We start from the raw sequence: 19,390 nt of genomic DNA, 5'->3' as shown, positions 1-19,390 counted from the left end.
TGTCCAGCAAATCCATTAAAAACAGCTGGGAGTCGAGCCAAAGCAGAAACGTCTGCATGTCGTCAATTCTTCAGCAGAAAATGAACACAGTCTGGTGTTCGGGAGTTAATTACGTTCCACAAATACTGATTAGACCGTCCTGGACCAAACATTGATTAAACCGTCCGGGACAAAAAGATATCGATCAGATGGTTTTAGCCCCAAATATTGATTAGACCTTGTCTTGGATGACGAAGATGAGATTAATTACGCCGAGTCTCTGCTTAATAAGTGCCGATATCTTCAGCTCTCAATACAATGTCCTTAAATAAACAAACAGTGTCTTTGAAACAAGATGTGAAAAATGAGAATATGTGACCACATTCATTTTTAATAAAAAGTAACTTTAATCGTTTCACAACATTACGGAGAGACGATACACACATGTATGAATGAAATTAATTTTGCTCACGCTCAACCCGACCGGTGAACATACAGACTGGTAAATGCGGAATGCGTCGGTGCTACCAGGAGCTGAAGTCCCCGAAGCTGCTCTTGCCTTTGGACTTCTTGGCTCCGCTGGTGGACGGCGCCGCTCCGCTGGTGGACGGCCCGCTTTCGTCTTCAACAGCTGGACGTTTTCTATAAAAAGTTAGAGGAACGTAACATCACTATGAGCAGCTTTTTTTCTATTTACCTTTTACCTCGCATGAATCTGTTCTCTCTTTGTAAAGTATGTTGTTTATGCCTTTTTGTATAATACACACTAAAGGCCTTTTCTGATTTATTCTTCAGAGACAGACACTATTTTAAAATGGACTGCATGAACAGTTTTTTCCCCTTCAGATATAAACACATGAATCATTATTGATTACCCTGCTGGTTATTATGTTTGTCATTCCCTCCTGTATGTCTCTATTGATCAGAATCATCCTGCAAATACAAACAAGCTAAATGCCACTTCTCATCCCCGTCTATGGTCCTCACTGCTAACCTGTTTATATTACTGCTATTGTGTATGTTTGGTTTGTCACCTTATTGATCATCTCTTATTGAATATTTGCCTACTTTGTACTGCGACTGCTGCGCAACGATTCGGGATAAGTACGGATCATCTTATATTGAAGATTGAAATTAATTACTGTTGAGACACTATCTGTTGCTGGAGGAGGCAACACAATAGAGATTGAGTTACCTGATGAAAGTATTGCAATATTTATGTATTTGCAGTATTATAAACTGGGTGTCTGTGGCAACATTCCCAGGGGAAAAAAAATGCTTCATCACAGTTTTTCTTAATTGTAAACACACAAAAATGTAACTATGCAAACAATTCTGAAAAGCTAAAGCTTATGTATCTACAAAAAGCCTCCAGGCTGCTTAACTCTTTTGTTTTCACTTTATTCACAAATTCTAAATCAACAGGGACGGAAATCTTAAAGATTGACATTTTAAATGCTCATATGAACAGAGTACTTTCCCACAGACAAAACCCTAAAAAAAAAAGACCATTAATGACTGCTGAAACACCCACTTTTACATTTAACTGTCAGATGGACTGTGTTTTGGGAGCATTGATACCGACGTGCTGCGCATAAACCTAAATATGTGAACATGATGGCAGGAGAAGATGGGTGATGATAAAACGCCATCAAAGAGAAAAAGATCAAGAGCATAATTACCTCTCCAAGCACACTTCAGCCAAAGTAAACCATTTTTAGTTCAGCTAATGCACCTTCATTTTGCATAATGACAGTCATTTCAATATTCACACACATGCCACAAGGTTTGTGGAAAGTGCCTTAGATGTAACGTCTTTATTTATCTTTCTCTTTCCTGAAGTGATTCTACATATAAATAGATAAATAAATTAATAAAACCCTTTGAGGGATTTAATGGGGCGAAGAGAAGGTTTTAATGTTTCACACTCTTCATCATATTTTTGAAATTATTTTGAACAGTAAACTTGAATATTATGCCAACACAAAACAATTGTTAGATACAAAACTTCAAAAACAAAACAAAAATGAAATATGTTGTAATAACACCTAAAAACAACACAATATACCTGAACTCAGTGAAAATGGTGGAGATAATAAACCTGAATTATCCCTCTGGGAGAGATGGGTAATCTCCTACATAATTGGAAACGTTGCACATTATGTTTCTGCTCGTTCTGCGTCGCCATATAATCATGTTTTATCATCCATTCATTACGATCCTGTTCCTTACGTGGAGGCCAGCTTCACTTTTTCATCCAAATTCTGCCTGGAAAGTGGAATTAATGTTCTTCTGTTTTGTGCTTTTGCCTTTAACACACGTCACAGCGACGCCTACTACAGCAGAAGCAGAGTGTAGTCTGGTAAATCAGTATGCATGCACATGTATATGTATGCGTGTGTAGGTGGGTGGCCTTACTTCGTGGCAGGGTTGATGTATTTCCCCACACCGGCTTTGAAGGTTTTTGGCGCCTGCTCCTCCTTCGCTTTCTGCTGGGCGATGCTGGTCTGCTGCTTCTCCTCCTCCAGCTTCTGCAGCTCCGTTTCTCGCTCCGCTGCAATCTAAAAACAACACAAATCAAATAAATCTCCCCCCAAAAAACACTACAGGCCAGATCAGAGGGCCACTCGCACTCTGCAGTGACCGAGCGGATGAAAATGCAGGTGGGACAACGAGCTCCAGGTGGATGTTGGTTGTCCCACCTGCGTTTGTAGATTTCCATCTGACGTGGTTCAAGAGTTTGACGTTTAATGGTTTTAACCCACGTAAATACAGGCAAACGTCTTGTTGCCGCTGCTCTATCACGATCAAATGCCTATACAGGTAAAGTGCTGACCTCCAGCTTTAATTTTAGGGTATTAATTGTAGGCCCAGATTGTCCTGCTGCACTAATAAAGAAATCTGGAAGGACTGTACGTACAAAACAGCCTGTGTTCCTACAGTGTTCACTACGGTTGTGTGACAAGATGATATAAACTGCTAGACAAAAAATTGCTATATAATACAATTTGTACTCGGATATCTCACCGTTATATAACACCGTTGCATAACACCGTTGTGGGCAATGTTTGAAAATCAATAAATCTATAAGGATATATTTCCTTATAGACTTATCGTGGAGGATATTTATTTCCATTTGCTTTGATTTATATTTTTTAATTTTGTCCACGGCTGAAATGCGTTTGCTTTATTATTACTGTACTTGGACTGTGTTTGGCCTTCAGTGTGCAGAATGATGCATGTACACACAGTCATTATATTTAATACAAATCATAAAGCTTCTCTGTGTGGAAGAAATCTTTATATCTTAAAGTCAGTAGTGTACATGTATGCAAACAGACAGAGCGATACTAACCTGAGCGTCAGCTTCTTCGTACGGGTCCACGAACACAGTCGCAGTTATAATCTTAATCTCCGACTGAAAAACAGACAACTCAAAATAAATCTATCATTTCCCCTTTGCTGGTTCCCTTTAAATGATCTGTAACAAATATATGATGGGTTTACTTTCACACAGAATGTGAATATTACACGGCGAAAAAGCAATGCAACTTTTTCCAAGAACAAGTGGATTTATCCGTCAACCAATCACGTTGTCAGGAACGGTGCGATTCAAAATGTACACTATAGTGTACAACAGCACTGAGGCTCCGGAGTCCAAAAGAAGACGGCAAACTTTATTTCTCCCATAGAAATAAAAATACTTCTTTCAACTTTGACAAAGGCAGCACAGACCAGAGACACTCCTTCTGCTCTTACCTTTCACAATAAAAGCCCTACACACGTACACTGTAACTGTTAACCAGAGGGAACTGAAAGTCTCTCAGAGCATTTCCTTAAAAGGAAACTCAATAGAATATCTGACAGTATAAACAGGATCCTGGTTGTTGGTCCTCTGCAAATCTAATCAAACCTTTTATTGAAAGGTGTTCAGGTCTTTTGGTTCAAACCTTTATAAACTGCCAACAGAGAAAGGAGGTGTGGCTCTACCGCATTTGAAAGATGACTTCTACTCCTCTCACATTAGGTGCATCTGTTCAACCAAGATTACTGTGTCAGGTGAAAAGAGCCTCCAGTTCAGGCAGTGTTGAGCATTAAGGATTTGGGAGAATTTATAAAACAGCGTGCAAAACTCTGTTAGGAAGGAACACAAAATGACCAGATACAATTTAAATAATTAGATGGTGTGTCTGCGATGGAGATTTTAAACATAATCAATTGAACACTAGATTTAAAAACTGGATAGTCAAAAGGAGTAACATTTTACTCAATAACAGATAAGGGACAATTAAGAGACATTCCAAACTCTGAAAGACAATTATGAATATCTACAATGGCGTCACCTTTTTGAGCAAGTTGTTAAAAAAATGACCCGTGAGAAAGGGACGAATCAAGAGCTGAAAGAAGCGCTAGGAGCACATTCCTCAGAGTCTACCAGAGGTGTTATATCCAGACTGTATGAGGGCCTCATGACAGAGAATACGTTAAAAATAAATGGGAAGACGAAGATAACTTTGGAGATTTCAAAAGGAAGAATGGTTCAGCTATTGTGACTTTCAATGGAAGCGCACCAACTCGCACACATGGAGAGAATTTGGATAGAAGTGTCTAATTGCTTCTTTTTTTTTTTTTTATTACCCAAAAGCAGAAAGCACACTTTTTACAGGAGATTACAGAAGTGCTGAGAGCAAAGATGCCAATCACTGGCAGATATTTTAGGAAATGTCCATTAATAAGATGTTTCTGGTCAGAGATGCACAAAGCATTGGAAGCCATAATTAATACAAAAATACCGTAGCAGCATTTTTAATTAGGGAAAGTGGACTTTCATTGAGGTCACCTTGGCAAATATTTACTCGGAGTTCTTCTGAAAAATACAGTTATTGTATTTTCTACATCTTTTAAGACAACAACACTTCTGCTTTGCAAAGACAGGATGACGCATGCAACGGTCAAAATGGCACGATGGCTGCTTCTGCTTTTAACGAGCGAGTTTAGAGATCTCTGATGAACCTAAACTGATTCTAAAGCTGCACTCTAATCTACTCTGAACACGGGTTTAAGCTACATTTCACGATTGTAAAATGAGATAATTTGACCCATGAAAAACGAGTGAAGTGACATTTCTACACTCAAACGTTGAGTAAAAGTCTGGACCTCAAACAAAGACTAATTCCTACCTTTGGTTTGTCTGATTTGGGATCACTCTCTACGTTCTCCATGGCTGTGAGGGCCTCAAATCCACCAACAATCCTGCAAAAAAAAAAAAAAGGAGACGTATGAAGGACTTGTCATGGAGTAGGTTTTGTGTTTTTATATATATATATATATAAGAGCAAGAGAGACCTGAGCTCCACACACAGGTCCCAGATCACACAGGAGGAAATGGTGCATTTATTGAATTAACATTTTCCAAAAGATCCAAGTACTACACAAACCCGTGTACTACCATCTCAACCTGTAACGCTGTAGTTTTCATATAATAAGTATATGCTTCAGCAGACTAGGGGAGGAATTGTGCAGACCTCATTATATTCCTCAGACAACAGTGCACACGAGTTGCAGCAAAAAGCAAATGTTTATAGTCTTTGTTATCGGCACACTGGCCTCGTGGTGTAAACACAGCAGGGGGAACAACCGCTGAAGATGGAGAGGCTGTCAAACGGCGAGAGCCAAGAGGCCAGATCTGTTAGCGACTCCCCTGCCGAGGAGCACTTTAGAGAAGTTGCTCTTTTAACTGCCGGGTCTTTATACAGCTGCTCCTGTGGGGGGGCTGTTACCACGTGTAGAGTGAGAAGACACACAAACTGTAACACCCAAAAAGCCAGCAGGGGGTTCTTCTCCGACCACATGTGCTCTGCTTCCACATGTTCCGTTGAACCGAGGAGCTCCCCCACTCACTGACAAAACAACGAGGGTTAGGGTTGTGCACCGTGCAACGGTATCAAATGTGTCCACCGGTAGAGATTTGGGAATACCGGTTCAACTGACATTATGATTATCCAGGTGTTTCTTGAATCCAGGTTGTAAAGTTGTAGATACAGAGCAGGAGGAGGCATCCCAACCAAGCCAAGAGGAGGAGGAACTCAACCGCAGTGTATTTGGACAATGTTTTTTTTTCAGCTTTTTGAAATGAAAGATGAGCAAACCCTGAAGAAAAAGTAAAATGTTGTTGTTCTTTTGGTATAATCAGTCAGTCAGGATGGCTGGAATTATTTGGCACCTTAAAACATGTCTTCAAACACTTCAAATTATTGTTCTCAGGAACCTTAAAGCTTCCATTTTGGAAGAATTGAGTCTTTTGGTTTTAACTCTTTAGTGTTTAAAGAAAAAATAATCAAATGTGATGAGGTATGGTTTGCTATTTTAAACTATTTAATTACATTTTCAGAACAGCTACTGTATCGTGATGTATACCGTTACATAAAATTACACAATATACTGTGGTAAAAGATTTTGGCCATATCTCCCAACTCTACTTAAAGTTTCCAAAATGTTTTTCATGCGAACGATCGTGCAATAAATTTGCTTCAAACAACACGTTTTGTCTCAAGAACTCGTATCTTCAGCCTTTTTCTCACATTCACTTTAACACTTTGCTTAAACGTCTTAAATAGCCAAATCATCAGTTTTCAGATCAGTCAGAACCAAAACAATTAATGTTTCCACATAAAGGAAGCAACATATAACAACACTGTGATCTCAGTAATTTCACTTTTAACTTATTACCATGACCAGCTTGTGTTAAACTGGACAGTATGGGATGAAAATCAGTAATTATCATTTTATAGACATCCAGTAAGACAAAGTCAAACATAGTCACACTGAACATTTGGAGGAAAATAATCATTTGAAGTAATTTCGGCACTAATCAATATTGGATTTTGTACACTTCTATACAGCTGCAGGTTTTAAATGATCACAACATGGACTCACTCCATCAGGATGGCAGCCTGACATTTCATTTACGCTTCACACAAAGGATTACATTGCAGCCCATTTGTTTTCGTCCCCATTAGTCACTTAGACACAAAAACATGGCAAAGATTTGCATTTCAGAAAAACCTTTCCTCTGCAAAAGAGTCCACAAACGTTATGAATAGATCAGGTTAAGTGGACGGACACCAACAGTCTCATTAAATGTGCAAAAACCACCGTCTGGAAAGAAGCTGGACAAGGAGGTTAACGCAGAAGATCTTTAAGTGTGGTGACCATGTGAAGAGTCTGTCAGTGGAAAGATGTCTGGACATTTTTAGACAACAGAAAAGACAACCATTAAAGATCATGCTCAGCAGAGACAGACAGACAGACAGACAGAGAGAGAGAGAGACAGACAGACAGACAGACAGACAGACAGAGACAGGGAGACACAGATAGACAGACAGACAGACAGAGAGAGACAGACAGACAGACAGACAAACAGAGAGACAGAGAGACAGACACAGAGAGAGACAGACAGACAGACAAACAGAGAGAGACAGACAGACAGACAAACAGAGAGAGACAGACAGACAGACAGACAGAGAGAGAGAGAGAGAGAGAGAGAGACACACACAGACAGACAGACAGACAGACAGACAGACAGACAGACAGACAGACAGACAGACAGAGAGAGAGAGAGAGAGAGAGAGAGAGAGAGAGAGAGAGAGAGAGAGAGAGAGAGAGAGAGAGAGAGAGACAGACAGACAGACAGACAGACAGACAGACAGACAGACAGACAGACAGACAGACAGGATTCAGCATCCACTAAATGTTTCACAGCTTTCGCCCTGGAGGCAGACTGGAAGTCACAAAACTGTTTACTCAGTCTGGAGCTCCAACAGAACCAAATATGTATTAAAGAACAATATGAGAGGGTGAGACAGAGAGACAGTGAGACAGGTTAACCCCAACCCTGAGGAGAAGACTAAGAAGAGGAAACAACAACTACAAAAGAGCATGTGGTGGTGACCCAACGGTTTGTGTAAATGGCACTGAGCATGAAGCAAGTGTCTGTCAAGATTGTCACCTTTCAAAACCATCTGCCTCAGCCACTAAAAACACTGTCGCTACGTTACAGTGGAGTGGAAAGAGATTAACATACACACTTAAAGAAAAGAGGAAAGTTTACCTTCCAAATATTGTGTGCTTCCTGTCGAGGTAGGTGCACGACCGGAATGTGATGAAGCTGAGAGAAAAAACGGAGATAAAGACATTACATTAGTATAAAACAGTGAAAAAAAACTTAAGCTCCAATAAATGAATATGTAAAAAAAAAAAAAAAAGAGATTCTTCTAACACAAAATCCATTAATTAACATTTATAGGCAGTTGTTTTGTGGACAACTACGTCAACAAATAAACTGTTTCACATAAATGCTGACGCTACGAGGAACTTTTATTTTGTGCTGATTTTGGCGGTCCCTGTGGACACAAGCGGTAGTGTTTCTGAGCACCAGAGTACCTTTAAAAAACCTCTCATTTTACTGCCCCAAGGTCTGACAGTCTGGTTCTCCTGGGGCCACCAGGGACGAGTACTTAGAATAACTCTGTAGAAACAGACAATCACCTCGCTAAAGGACTTGTTTACTCATGTAGCTCATAAAGAGGCATCAGTATTAAATCAACACTGTTTCATAATCATAATTCATAATTTCCTCACTGTGAGGAACTTTTAACTGAACTAAAGCGTATAAAAAGGACAAAATTAGCTTTAAAAGCAAATAAAAGTTTCAGTTTTATAGTATACATAGTTTCAAGGAAATAATCAAAAATCAAATATTAAGTTGATTTGCAACACTTTCCTTATGAAATTTGTAGAAATGACTAGGTTGACTACTAAATAGGTAAATGCAATATACATAAAAACGTTTTTGCATCCAGTATACAATATTTTCATACAGACAGAGTTTCTTCTAGTCTTAATTGCCTGTGGGGCCTCAGCAAAGAAATCAAAAGGAATAAAGAGACAGTAAAAAAAACCTAAATATAATTCTCTGCTGACTGACTGTCTAGAACAGAACAATGGTTCAAAGTTTAGGCTTTTTAACAAAAAACATTTCTTACAACTGGGACTTGTTGGTGTTTGGACCAGAGTTTGCCATGCTGAGAACCCCGCGGCCGGTATGAGACAGGTTGGGCTTAAACTCATCCTTGAAAGGCTTTCCCCAGAAGGACTCCCCTCCTGGGAAGGGAGGAAGTGGGTGAGGGAGGAAGAAAAGAAAGACACAAAAGGAGAGACAGAGACACAACTGTTTTAAAATATGAGAAACATCTTTGCTGGAAAGCACTCAACTTCCTTCCAATCAAAAAACGAGTGTGGTGTAATTTTCGGTCAAATTTGCAGTTGAGGACAAGATGAGTTTCTATAAGCGAAGCTCAAATATTTGCTCAGACTGACGAGCTTTTGCACGGAAGACATTTAGACATGTGATGAGCAGGAAGACCAGAGGTATGAATCAATAACATGACTGATGGCTGCGCTCCATTTTTGTGTGCAGATTAAAAAAAAAAATACACGTTCCTGTTGACTGCAGGGAAGCAATGAAGCAAACATGGAAGTGCATGAAAGTCGTACATCGTGAAGAAAAATTGCAACTAACTTAAGACAAGGTGCCAATGAAGGCTCAGCAGAGGATGTTCAACCTGCCAAAGACAATGATGGTGCACTTCTACACAGCTATCACCGAGTCCATCCTCTGCTCCTCCATCACCGTCTGGTACGCTGCAGCCACTGCCAAGGACAAGGGCAGGCTGCAGCGCATCAGTCGCTCTGCTGAGAGGGTGATTGTAGGGCTGGGCGGTATACCGTTTCAACCAGTATACCGGTTTGAATTTCCCGTGTGATATGAATTTTTCATATACCATCATGATATCGTGATATACATTTTTGGTCATACCGCCCAGCCCTAGGTGATTGGTTGCAATCTGCCGCCCCTCCATGACTTGTTCGCTTCCTGGACCCTGAAGCGAGCAAGAAGGATTGTAGCCGACCCCTCTCACCCTGGACATGAACTGTTTGAGCCCCTTACAACTGGCAGGAGGCTGTGGTCCATCAGGGCCAAGACCTCAAGAACAGTTTCTTCCTGTCTGCAGTTGGAGTCATTAACAAAGCCCCAGGACTCAAAACCATTCACCAAGTCAAATTTCAGGTATGTGTAACGCACTTGGCAATAAACGGTTCTGATTCAAAGACTCTATATCGACTGTGACGATAAATACAATCAGACATTAAGTTAAAGATCGTCCCCGTCTATCAAATGAAGGGAGGGTTTCTCGTTATTCCACTGATCAATCAACAATTAAGAACTTGTGTCCACATGGCGTCTTTTTCTGAGGGCCGGTGTCGTTATTCAATTGTTCCCAATGAAGAGAGAGCGTAAGACAAAAAAGCGCTGCAGCCAACGCTTCAAGACGAAAATCTATGAACTTTTTAAGAAAAGCGGCGGTGGTGTCACTGTAGAAAATGGAGGAGGAGCTTGTTTTGGCTGCGTCTGTCAAGCCTGAGCTACAGTATGCGTGTCAGCTCATTGGGAAGACTGAAAAGTTGTAGGAGCAGATCAGCAGGGTGTAGACGGAATATTGCTGGTGATCCGTCTCCGACAAAACAATGTCAAACAAATAGATAGTAGCCCATATAGATAATAAAGAGCAAAAGGGGGCAAATGTGATGCTAGTCTATCGTACAACGGTGTGGTGATATCAAGATATTTACAAAAAGCACTCAGAGCTTTTTTTAGATAAAAACATTTCCCCTTTTCTGCCAGAGAAAGCTGCTATGTGGACTCGGGCCATATCACGCCAATAAAACGAAGCACAATACGGGGGACAAAATACGCTAGCTGATATACAATACCCATTTCAAAAACGCAGCTTTTCAAATGTTTAGCAAGGAACGAAATGTGTTCAACATGGCCTCAAGGATGCGTTTGTTTAGAAAAAAAAAAAAGTCCACATGGCACCTTTAAGGCAGGAACAAAAACATCCCTGTTAAGAAGAAGGGAAACTTTATACTTTGGTTGGGCAAACACTTCTCACTTGTTGTCCATGAAAATCAATTCAAACACCTTTGGAGAAAGTGATTTTAGAGAAAGGTCATTTCCTTTTAAAAAGGAAAATCATTATGTCAGCACCTTGGAGCAGAAGTTGGCTGACAGTTCACAGTGTTGATCTGTCATTTAAAATGCTCCTTCTGGGGTTGAATGCATGTAAAAAAATAAAATGAATAAAAGTACACTTTGGAGAGTAAAACTGATAAGATTGAGTTCATGTAGCTTTTCATTTTCTGCTCCAATGCCCGTCATTACATCTTTATATCGTAACATGCGATTAAACTTAACTTTGTATAAAAACGACACATTTTTCTGGATCCACCAGTACTACGAAATCAAAATAGAGAAACGGAACTAAAAAGGCACCGACTATTTTCTCAAGACCTGTTTGCCCTTGAACACGGAGCCGTGTAGAGAGCCTTCAGCTGTGAATCATTAATTCAGAGCGACTCCATCATTAAGAATCATCATGACGAGCGGACAGGAATACGCACTGCAGGAGCTTATTGGCTCCCAACCGGGGGAGAGAGGATTTGTCGCCCCGAGGTGTGTTTCACCGTCCTGCCAGCTGGTGTACGCTGCGTGGAACAGTGTGTGTGTGTGTGTGTGTGTGTGTGTACGCATATAAAAGTACAGTATGTGCTGTGTGTTTACTCTGGAGAGCGAATGCATACTAGCAACCAATCAACCCTTCAGAGGCTTTGTGCAGTCGTCAACTTTCCCGTGGTGACATTTTTGCATAATTTATCAACTCGCTGACATTTTTAGAGAACGGCTGGATCATAAATGAAGGCATAGAGCGAGAGAGGAGGATGAAGAAGGGAAATTAAATCTCACCAAAGAGTTGACCAATAAATCAAGACGCAGTCACTCCGATAAATGTAACAGTACAACCTCAGACTTGGAACAGGGTTAACAGGAAAGAATATTAAAACATCCTCCACTGACTGACATCTGCAAAGCATCTCCGCTAATCAATGCATTATTTGGGCATTTCACGTGAGCTTCTCGTTTCATATTTTGAATGCGTCTCTGGGATGTCATTTACAAGGCCATGTTTAAAACATGTCGCTTCTCTCTGAAGCATCCGGTTCTGGAGGGTTTTGGATTAAATGAGGCTCCGCTGAACTTAGAGGAGAGCGCCAACGCTACAGTGAGCAGTCTGCCGGATGTGAGAGAGGGATTCACTCAACTCTGTGCAGGCGATTTTCCAAGGATTTTCTTGACACATAAATCCAATTCAAGCGTCAAGAGGGCATCGCATCATGATTCAATGTCTTATTTTGCCGTCTCTTATTCCCTGCTAAAAAAACCACTCAAATTGTCTGCGAAGAAAAATGCTCTCTCTTTTTTTATTTTTCTCCAGTGTTCCTGCATCTTGTATTCATCACTATATGTGAGCAGACAAATTACCTCTTCAAAGAGCAGAATATCAAAGGAAAGATGAAATTTGTCACCCCTGCTTTGGTCTGCTCAAGTGAAGAAAATGATATTTCAAAACATACAGAATGAAAACAACAAAATGAGTGACAACAGTCCAAAGCGTCACGGCAGCTGCTATATTTCACAAATATCTATTTCTTGAATTTGTTCATGAGAAAAGTCGTCGTCAGACTCACGACGTGTTCTTCAACCGCCGACTCGTTCGGATCTGTGTTTTGATAACGATGAAGCGCGTGTCAGTTGATCCTATTAGTAGATAATCACCCTGCCAATCCCCATAAAAGGGCATGAGACTGCAGGGCCGTGTGCACATGCATACATTGAAAAGAAAAAGTTGAAATAATTAAGTCAAGAATGCCCAAATGAAAGTGAAAAGGAGGTGGAGCGCCAGACTCCAAACGTAAAAAAAATGTCAATAGTTCTGGAAGTGGAGGTATTTCTGCAGGAAGTGAAGAGTTGGTTTACAAGAAAACCTCCACATGTCACCTTTAATGCGTGAACAAAAACATCCTTGTTAAGAAACAGGGAAACTTTAAAAGTTGTGTTTTAAAAAAAAAAAACTTCTCTCTTGTCTGTGAAAATCAATTCAATCCTCTTAGGAGGAACTGATTTTACGCTGCTTAAAAGTAAAATAACACAAAAGATGTGTGTACGGTTTATTTATTTTTAGAAGACCATAATGCTTTGTAAAATATATTATTATTAAATATTATAAATGACATAAGATAAGATAGACTTTTATTGTCCCGAAGGAAATTTGTCTTGGAAACATACATACAGTGTCTGCTATTAAAAAGAATACAAAATAACATATTGCATCCATACATTACATGCACAGACTGCCACCAGCCAACAAATACATTTCACACTGCCCATCATACGACACACCTGTAGTGTATAGGTAAGATAATACAAATAAATGATGTTGTAATAAATGATGTTGTTGATGTTACGTAGTGTATATGTCTAGGGCTTTTATTGTGAAAGGTAAGATTGGAATGAGTGGATCATCAAGGTTGAAAGGAGTAATAAAGTTTGTCCTCTTGGTTCAGGCTACAGATCCTCCATGTAAACTATAGTCTACATTTTGAATCACAACGTGATTGATTGATTGATGCCTTTATTCGCAGAGCAAAAACTCAACCTTATTACAAAAAAAAAAAAAACGTACGTTGCTTTTTCACCACATAACGTTTGTGTTTTGTACTCATGACAAAAACAAAAAATATATTAATGTGGAAAAATGCCCCCGGTGTGTAAAGACGTTAAATGTGCTCTGGAGTGTTTTTGGTTCCGTTTTTACCCAAAATACTATTCCCAAATAGGAAAACATTGGTGAGTCCCATTGTTCTTATTAATACACAAAATATCATGTGAGTAACTACACACCTACAGCGTGTTAGAGGACTGTTAAAAGCCAGTTAAAGGCCTGTTCATGAGTTGTGTCCACATGTTGTTCAGTCCAGGTGAGGAGGAGAATTTTTACCCACAGGCCTGAAATTCTGCACCTTCATAAATCCGTCACGGTGGACGCATTTTGCGCAGCGTTCAGAGACGCCCACAGAACACAAGGCTCGCTTTGTGCTGTGAACTCTCAGAGCAGCTCGGACACGGAGGCAGGAAATTAACCGCATGAGGCCCTCGCAGCCAATTACAGTGAGCTGCCTCTTAAAAACAGGAAAACTACACCGAATGCTGGTCGATTGGTCGTTCACCACACCCCTATTCTGTACCACACACTCTGCCTTCTTCCATCGACATCATCTGTGTGTGTGTGTGTGTGTGTGTGTGTGTGTGTGTGTGTGTGTGTGTGTGTGTGTGTGTGTGTTCCCATGTGCCTTCACAGACTATATTTAGCAACACTCTCTGACTTGCATCTTGGGTTGCAAGCGGCATTTACGCAAAGCTTCCAAAAAGGAATTATTAATAATTCAACAGAGACAGTGTTATGCAATTCAAAATGTGCTTTAAGTGCAGTGTTAGTTTTACCTGTGCCGGTGCCAGTGGGGTCCCCTCCTTGAATCTGGAAACAAAAAGACCCTGTTAGGTTTGGTTGACGTAGGCTGCTGCACATTTATAAAAAATAAAAATAAAAAAAAGAGTTGCTCCCATTACTTATAATAGGAAAATGTTTCAAGTCCACATGTGAGACTCATATAAACCTTACAGAATTTACTGACGTCACATATCAACAACTTGGAAGCACTGGTAGCCACTGACAACAGGCCTCTATTGTTCACTGTTATGGCTCAACTTTTCCTATTATTGTTTATATGGTGGAGTGCTGCTCTGTCCATTTCTTTGGAAAAAAGGGGGTTTTGACCACTGCTGCTGCTGAGCAGAGGTTTTCTTTCATTTTATGGTTTGAAATTGTTTGGCCGACCACATGCTGCAACACAGCTACAGACGACACAGTGACAACTGGCAGAGTGGCAACAACAACAAATGAACAACAACAACTACAAAATACATGTAAATAATAAACTCTGCAGTGGTGACTAGTTTAAGTCACTTCAAGGAGTTTTTAACTGGTTATGAAAGTCTGAAATGTAATACCGACGCCTTGTTGTTGCTTTAAGTCTTAATTTCCATCCTCGTAGCACAAACAGCCACAACAGCTAGTTTGAATTATTCGTTGAAGAATAATGTAGCTTGTTACATTATATTTAAGTAAACCCGAGTCTGTAATAATTCCTAAATCACAAAGAAGACTGTAAAATGATGTAAACATGGAATGTAACCAACGTTTCAAAACATCTAAAAATTATTCATTCAAAATGTTTATTACACCTTAAGGTCACATGCACATAAACATATAAACATGAGTTTTGATATTTTTTGGTATTACAAAAACTCTCTAAATCATAAGGTCTCAGCACTTCTACGTCTGTGTATACAGGTTTAGTTTCACATACTTTAAAAAAAAAAAAAAAGGTAAAGAACTAAATGAATGGCGGTCTAGTTCTTTCACTTCCATGTCAAACTACATCAACGGCAAAAATGTGCTTTTGCTGATTATTTTTTGTTTGTTTCAGCAAACGACTCAAAGCTGATGAATTCCTTCATGTTCCCCGACTGAATGGAGACAGCAAGTTTAAAAGAAAACTGCTAGATTGCACAATAATGTGGTACCTAGGCAGCCATGTGAAACGGTTGCATCATATCGGCGTTGAACAATTCTTCTCCGTGTTTGAGCCTGAGGCACAGAAACTTTGATGAGCCTTTTTTATTTATTTTTTTAACTGTCAAATGTTTTTAAAAAGTATTATCTGAGGATGTTCTGTACTTTCTGTACAAGGTGAGGGATACGGCTCCCATTAACAAACTGCTATGAAAAGTGTTTTTGTTTAGAAATTATTCTCTCCAAGGCCTTCTTCTCCTGTCCTTCTCAGCTTTGGAGGATAAGTCGAAGGCGTAAGTGGCAGAGTAATTATGGATAAACAATTCACAGCTTGCCACTGTGTCTTGAAAACCAAGGGACACAATATATATATATATATATATAAAAACAAAAAGGCAAGGGTCCCCTTGAGACCAGATGTCCACTCAGAGCCACTTTAATTATGGAAGAGGCTGCTCTGGAAAAACAAAGACGAGCGGCTGATCAGAGACTCCTATTTCAAATTCTCAGTCTGGGTTAATAAGATTCAGTCTGAAGAAAAAGATGCATTTGTCTCCTCTCTGAAGCAGCAAACACTAACATATAATATTATTTTAAAAAATAGACAGTGAAACAGTGAGCGTTGTTGTCTAACCAATTATTAATATTAAATCTCATCTATCTGCAGAGGACCTGTTATAACATCTAAACAGGTGTTTAAAACGTTCTATTCTATTCTGTCCAAACCAACAATCAGCCAAAGACTGCACTTTGTTTTGGTCAAATTGTGCATATTGAGAATGTGCCAACGAGATTTTAGGTAAACGGGTGGCTTTAGTCGGGATAAAAGCTTTTTATTTATTGTGTTTTATTTATCTGGTCAAAGTCCTTACCATGAAATTCCTGATGGACCTGTGGAAGACCGTCCCATCATAGTAGCCTTTTTTACACAGACGGACAAAGTTCTCTCCAGCTTTGGGAACCTGGAGGAAAAAAAGCATGCAGACATTGTTTATGAAAAAGCACCGACAATAAAAAGAAAACAATAAAATAATAATATCTGCTGCTCTATACGCTTACTGAAGTCAGTGCTGAGGTATAAAGTTAGTTAAGTAGCATTGAATACAGTCTTTGATAAAACCCAGCAACACACAAGCCCTCCTTGTTCAGTGCTTATTCAACGAAGCAAATACATTTCTATCGCAGTTTTAACACATTTTATCTCCAGTGATGCATAAAATACGGTCATAACAAGCCAACAGGACGCAGAGAAGTAGAGGTGTATTGATATATTTAACATGGTTGGTTTATCCGACTGCTTTAAAGGGGACATATCGTGCTCACTCATGGTACATACTTGTATTTCTAGTTTCTACTAGAACATGTTTCCATGCTTTAATGTTAAAAAAAAACCCATTATTTTTTTCATACTGTCTGTCTGAATATAGCTGTATTCACCCTCTGTCTGAAACGCTCCGTTTTAGCGCCTGTCTCTTTAAGACAGGCTCCCAAAAGAGCCCAGTCTGCTCTGATTGGCTTGTAGCTAAATTACTAAATGTCATCACACCGTCTCGTCCACCTGAACAGTAGTTTGTTTCTGGGTAGCTTTTTGCTTCTGGTGATTGCATTCACACTTAAAAAAATAAAAATAAAAAAAAAAATCTAAAAAGTTGCCACATCTGATTGGCTTGTTGAATCACATGTTTTCTGATCCAGGAAGCCCACAAAGAAACCGTCTGGGTGATTCTATTTCACAATTTGTAGGTTGGTTGCTCCAGACACCCAAATGTATGAACACAAGAACTGTTCTTCATGATGTCACCTTTAAATAATTATAATAATAATTATAATAATAATACAGCACCTTTAAAAATCATCATACCTCATTAAATCTCCAAATACTGTCTTTCTCATTTAGCTTATAGTTAACAACTTGAACAACAAATAAACAGGAAACTACTGCATAATAAACACCGCAAGCATATCAGGAAATATATTGATCAACTAAAGATGACTCATCATCATATCATCTTACATACAGAGCTGCCTAAAAAAAGATGTGACTCTCAGAAAACATTGGACAACTACACAGGCAAGTTGTATTTCAACTTCCAGGGAGAGCCGACAGCTTTGCCTTCACATAAACAGGAGTGACACGTTTTTAACTCTGCGTGACCCGTTGCGCGCGCGCGCGCACACACACACACACACACACACACACACACACACACACACACACACACACACACACACACACACACACACACACACACACACACACACACACACACACACACACACACACAAGTAGAGTTCAGCTGCTGCCTGAGGCAGTCTCACGTATCTATATAGCTAGAAGCCAGGTTTAGCAGGCTGTTTTGTTGGTGTAATAAAAAAACACGTGTAATCTCTCCCCCCCCCCCTATTCTAGCTGAAGGTACGTACATCCTGGGTCATAAAATAAAAAGTTTAAGCATCTTGTAAATCATTACAGCAACACCCACTGACAAAAGCTAATTTTGACTGACTGGCACTGTGTGAAACCAGCCGGTATTTGTCCCCAAAGTGGGAGGCGTGGCTTCTACATTGACGCCAGTCAGGTCTGCTGTTATTAGCGTCAATAGCCACGAGGAACGAGGAACACTTCTGTGTGTGTGTGTGTGTGTGTGTGTGTGTGTGTGTGTGTGTGTGTGTGTGTGTGTGTGTGTGTGTGTGTGTGCGTGAGAAACTAACTTTTTCCCTCCCGGCAACAATGGCTGATGGTTTCCTAGAATCACCAGATGCCTTCGTAAAAAGCCTATTTTTAGTCCCTGGCCTTTCGGTGCCGTGTGACGGCTTCGTTCGAGCTCTACTGGTCTTATTTTGCGCCACGTCTCAATTTTGCTGTTGGGGTTCTGCCTCTGCCTCTTCTTTCTGTTATGAATCTCAGATCTTCAAAGCACTCTGGTACAAAGAGGCTTATTGTTTTAAACCACTAGACAAAAGAAATGGATCGACTTTAAACAGTTTGAGACATTGAAATAGATTTCTTTGCACTGGAAAAGAACCCGTAAAAACAGTGATCTAACGGCACATCACGCGCACATGTATGAATAAAACGCATGTCAAAATATACAAGCTTCGTCTGCTACTTTCCTCCGAATCCTTTTTGATTTTTGAGCAGAATCTTTGACGTCAGAGACCTCTATCTGCTGCAGCCCTGTAGTGGTGGTTAATGTAGCGCGTCTGCATGCTTTTTCGGTTTCTGTGTGTATGAGTGAGAATGTTTAAAAGGCAATCGTATTCAGAAAACATGCCCAGGTGGCCTAAAATTGTCAGCAATCAGGGATGTTTGCTGGGGCAAAACTTGGCTCCTGTATTTCCCAGGCAATCAACTCAAAAATGATATTCAAAATGTACGTTTCTGCCAGGATTGTGTGCATTTAACGAACTTCCTAATAGACTGTGTAGTTCCTTTTTCACCCAAATTTAACATCAGACCATCTAAAGAATGCTGTGCAAGGTAATAACTATCCTGTGTTATAACAAATATATATTTTGTAACAGTGGCAATTTGTTTTCATATTATTTAGGTAGCTCTTTTGGTCAATGTAAATATTTAAATCGTATGTAAATTTAAAAAAAATGAAATGGTTTTAGTGGACTAAAAATGTAAATTTAGACAGTCATTCTATTCTAGCCCACTCAGGCAGGTGAAGACCATCTACCGTGAGTAAGGTACACTACACGCCGCGTCAGCCGACCCCCCCCCCCCCCCCACACTTCACAAAAGTTAGGAACGAGGACACAGACGACCGAAAAACACCCAAAACTGAAACGAGCGAGCGGGCACTCTACGG

General features: G+C 39.9%; 1 protein-coding gene across 1 annotated transcript in view; it reads right to left on the bottom strand.

The window, feature by feature from the left end:
• Window positions 1-362: 362 nt before the first annotated feature.
• ppil2 (peptidylprolyl isomerase (cyclophilin)-like 2) overlaps window positions 363-19,390 on the bottom strand; it is a 34,572-nt gene continuing 15,544 nt past the window's right edge. Inside the window, exons 13-20 of the mRNA XM_068720968.1 lie at window positions 16,445-16,534; window positions 14,441-14,474; window positions 9,024-9,141; window positions 8,090-8,146; window positions 5,160-5,232; window positions 3,335-3,397; window positions 2,398-2,540; window positions 363-621 (exon numbers count right to left, since the gene is read on the bottom strand). Coding sequence (XP_068577069.1) covers window positions 504-621; window positions 2,398-2,540; window positions 3,335-3,397; window positions 5,160-5,232; window positions 8,090-8,146; window positions 9,024-9,141; window positions 14,441-14,474; window positions 16,445-16,534 — 696 coding nt within the window. The 3' untranslated portion in view covers window positions 363-503. The remainder of the gene's footprint in view (window positions 622-2,397; window positions 2,541-3,334; window positions 3,398-5,159; window positions 5,233-8,089; window positions 8,147-9,023; window positions 9,142-14,440; window positions 14,475-16,444; window positions 16,535-19,390) is intronic.

Source organism: Cebidichthys violaceus, unplaced genomic scaffold (genome assembly GCF_023349555.1).
Source record: "Cebidichthys violaceus isolate CVI_PGR_0920_01 unplaced genomic scaffold, fCebVio1.0.p SCAF_26, whole genome shotgun sequence".
NCBI lineage: Eukaryota > Metazoa > Chordata > Actinopteri > Perciformes > Stichaeidae > Cebidichthys > Cebidichthys violaceus.
The sequence above is the reverse complement of the archived record's forward strand: the minus strand, read 5'-3'. Positions and strand labels throughout refer to the sequence as shown.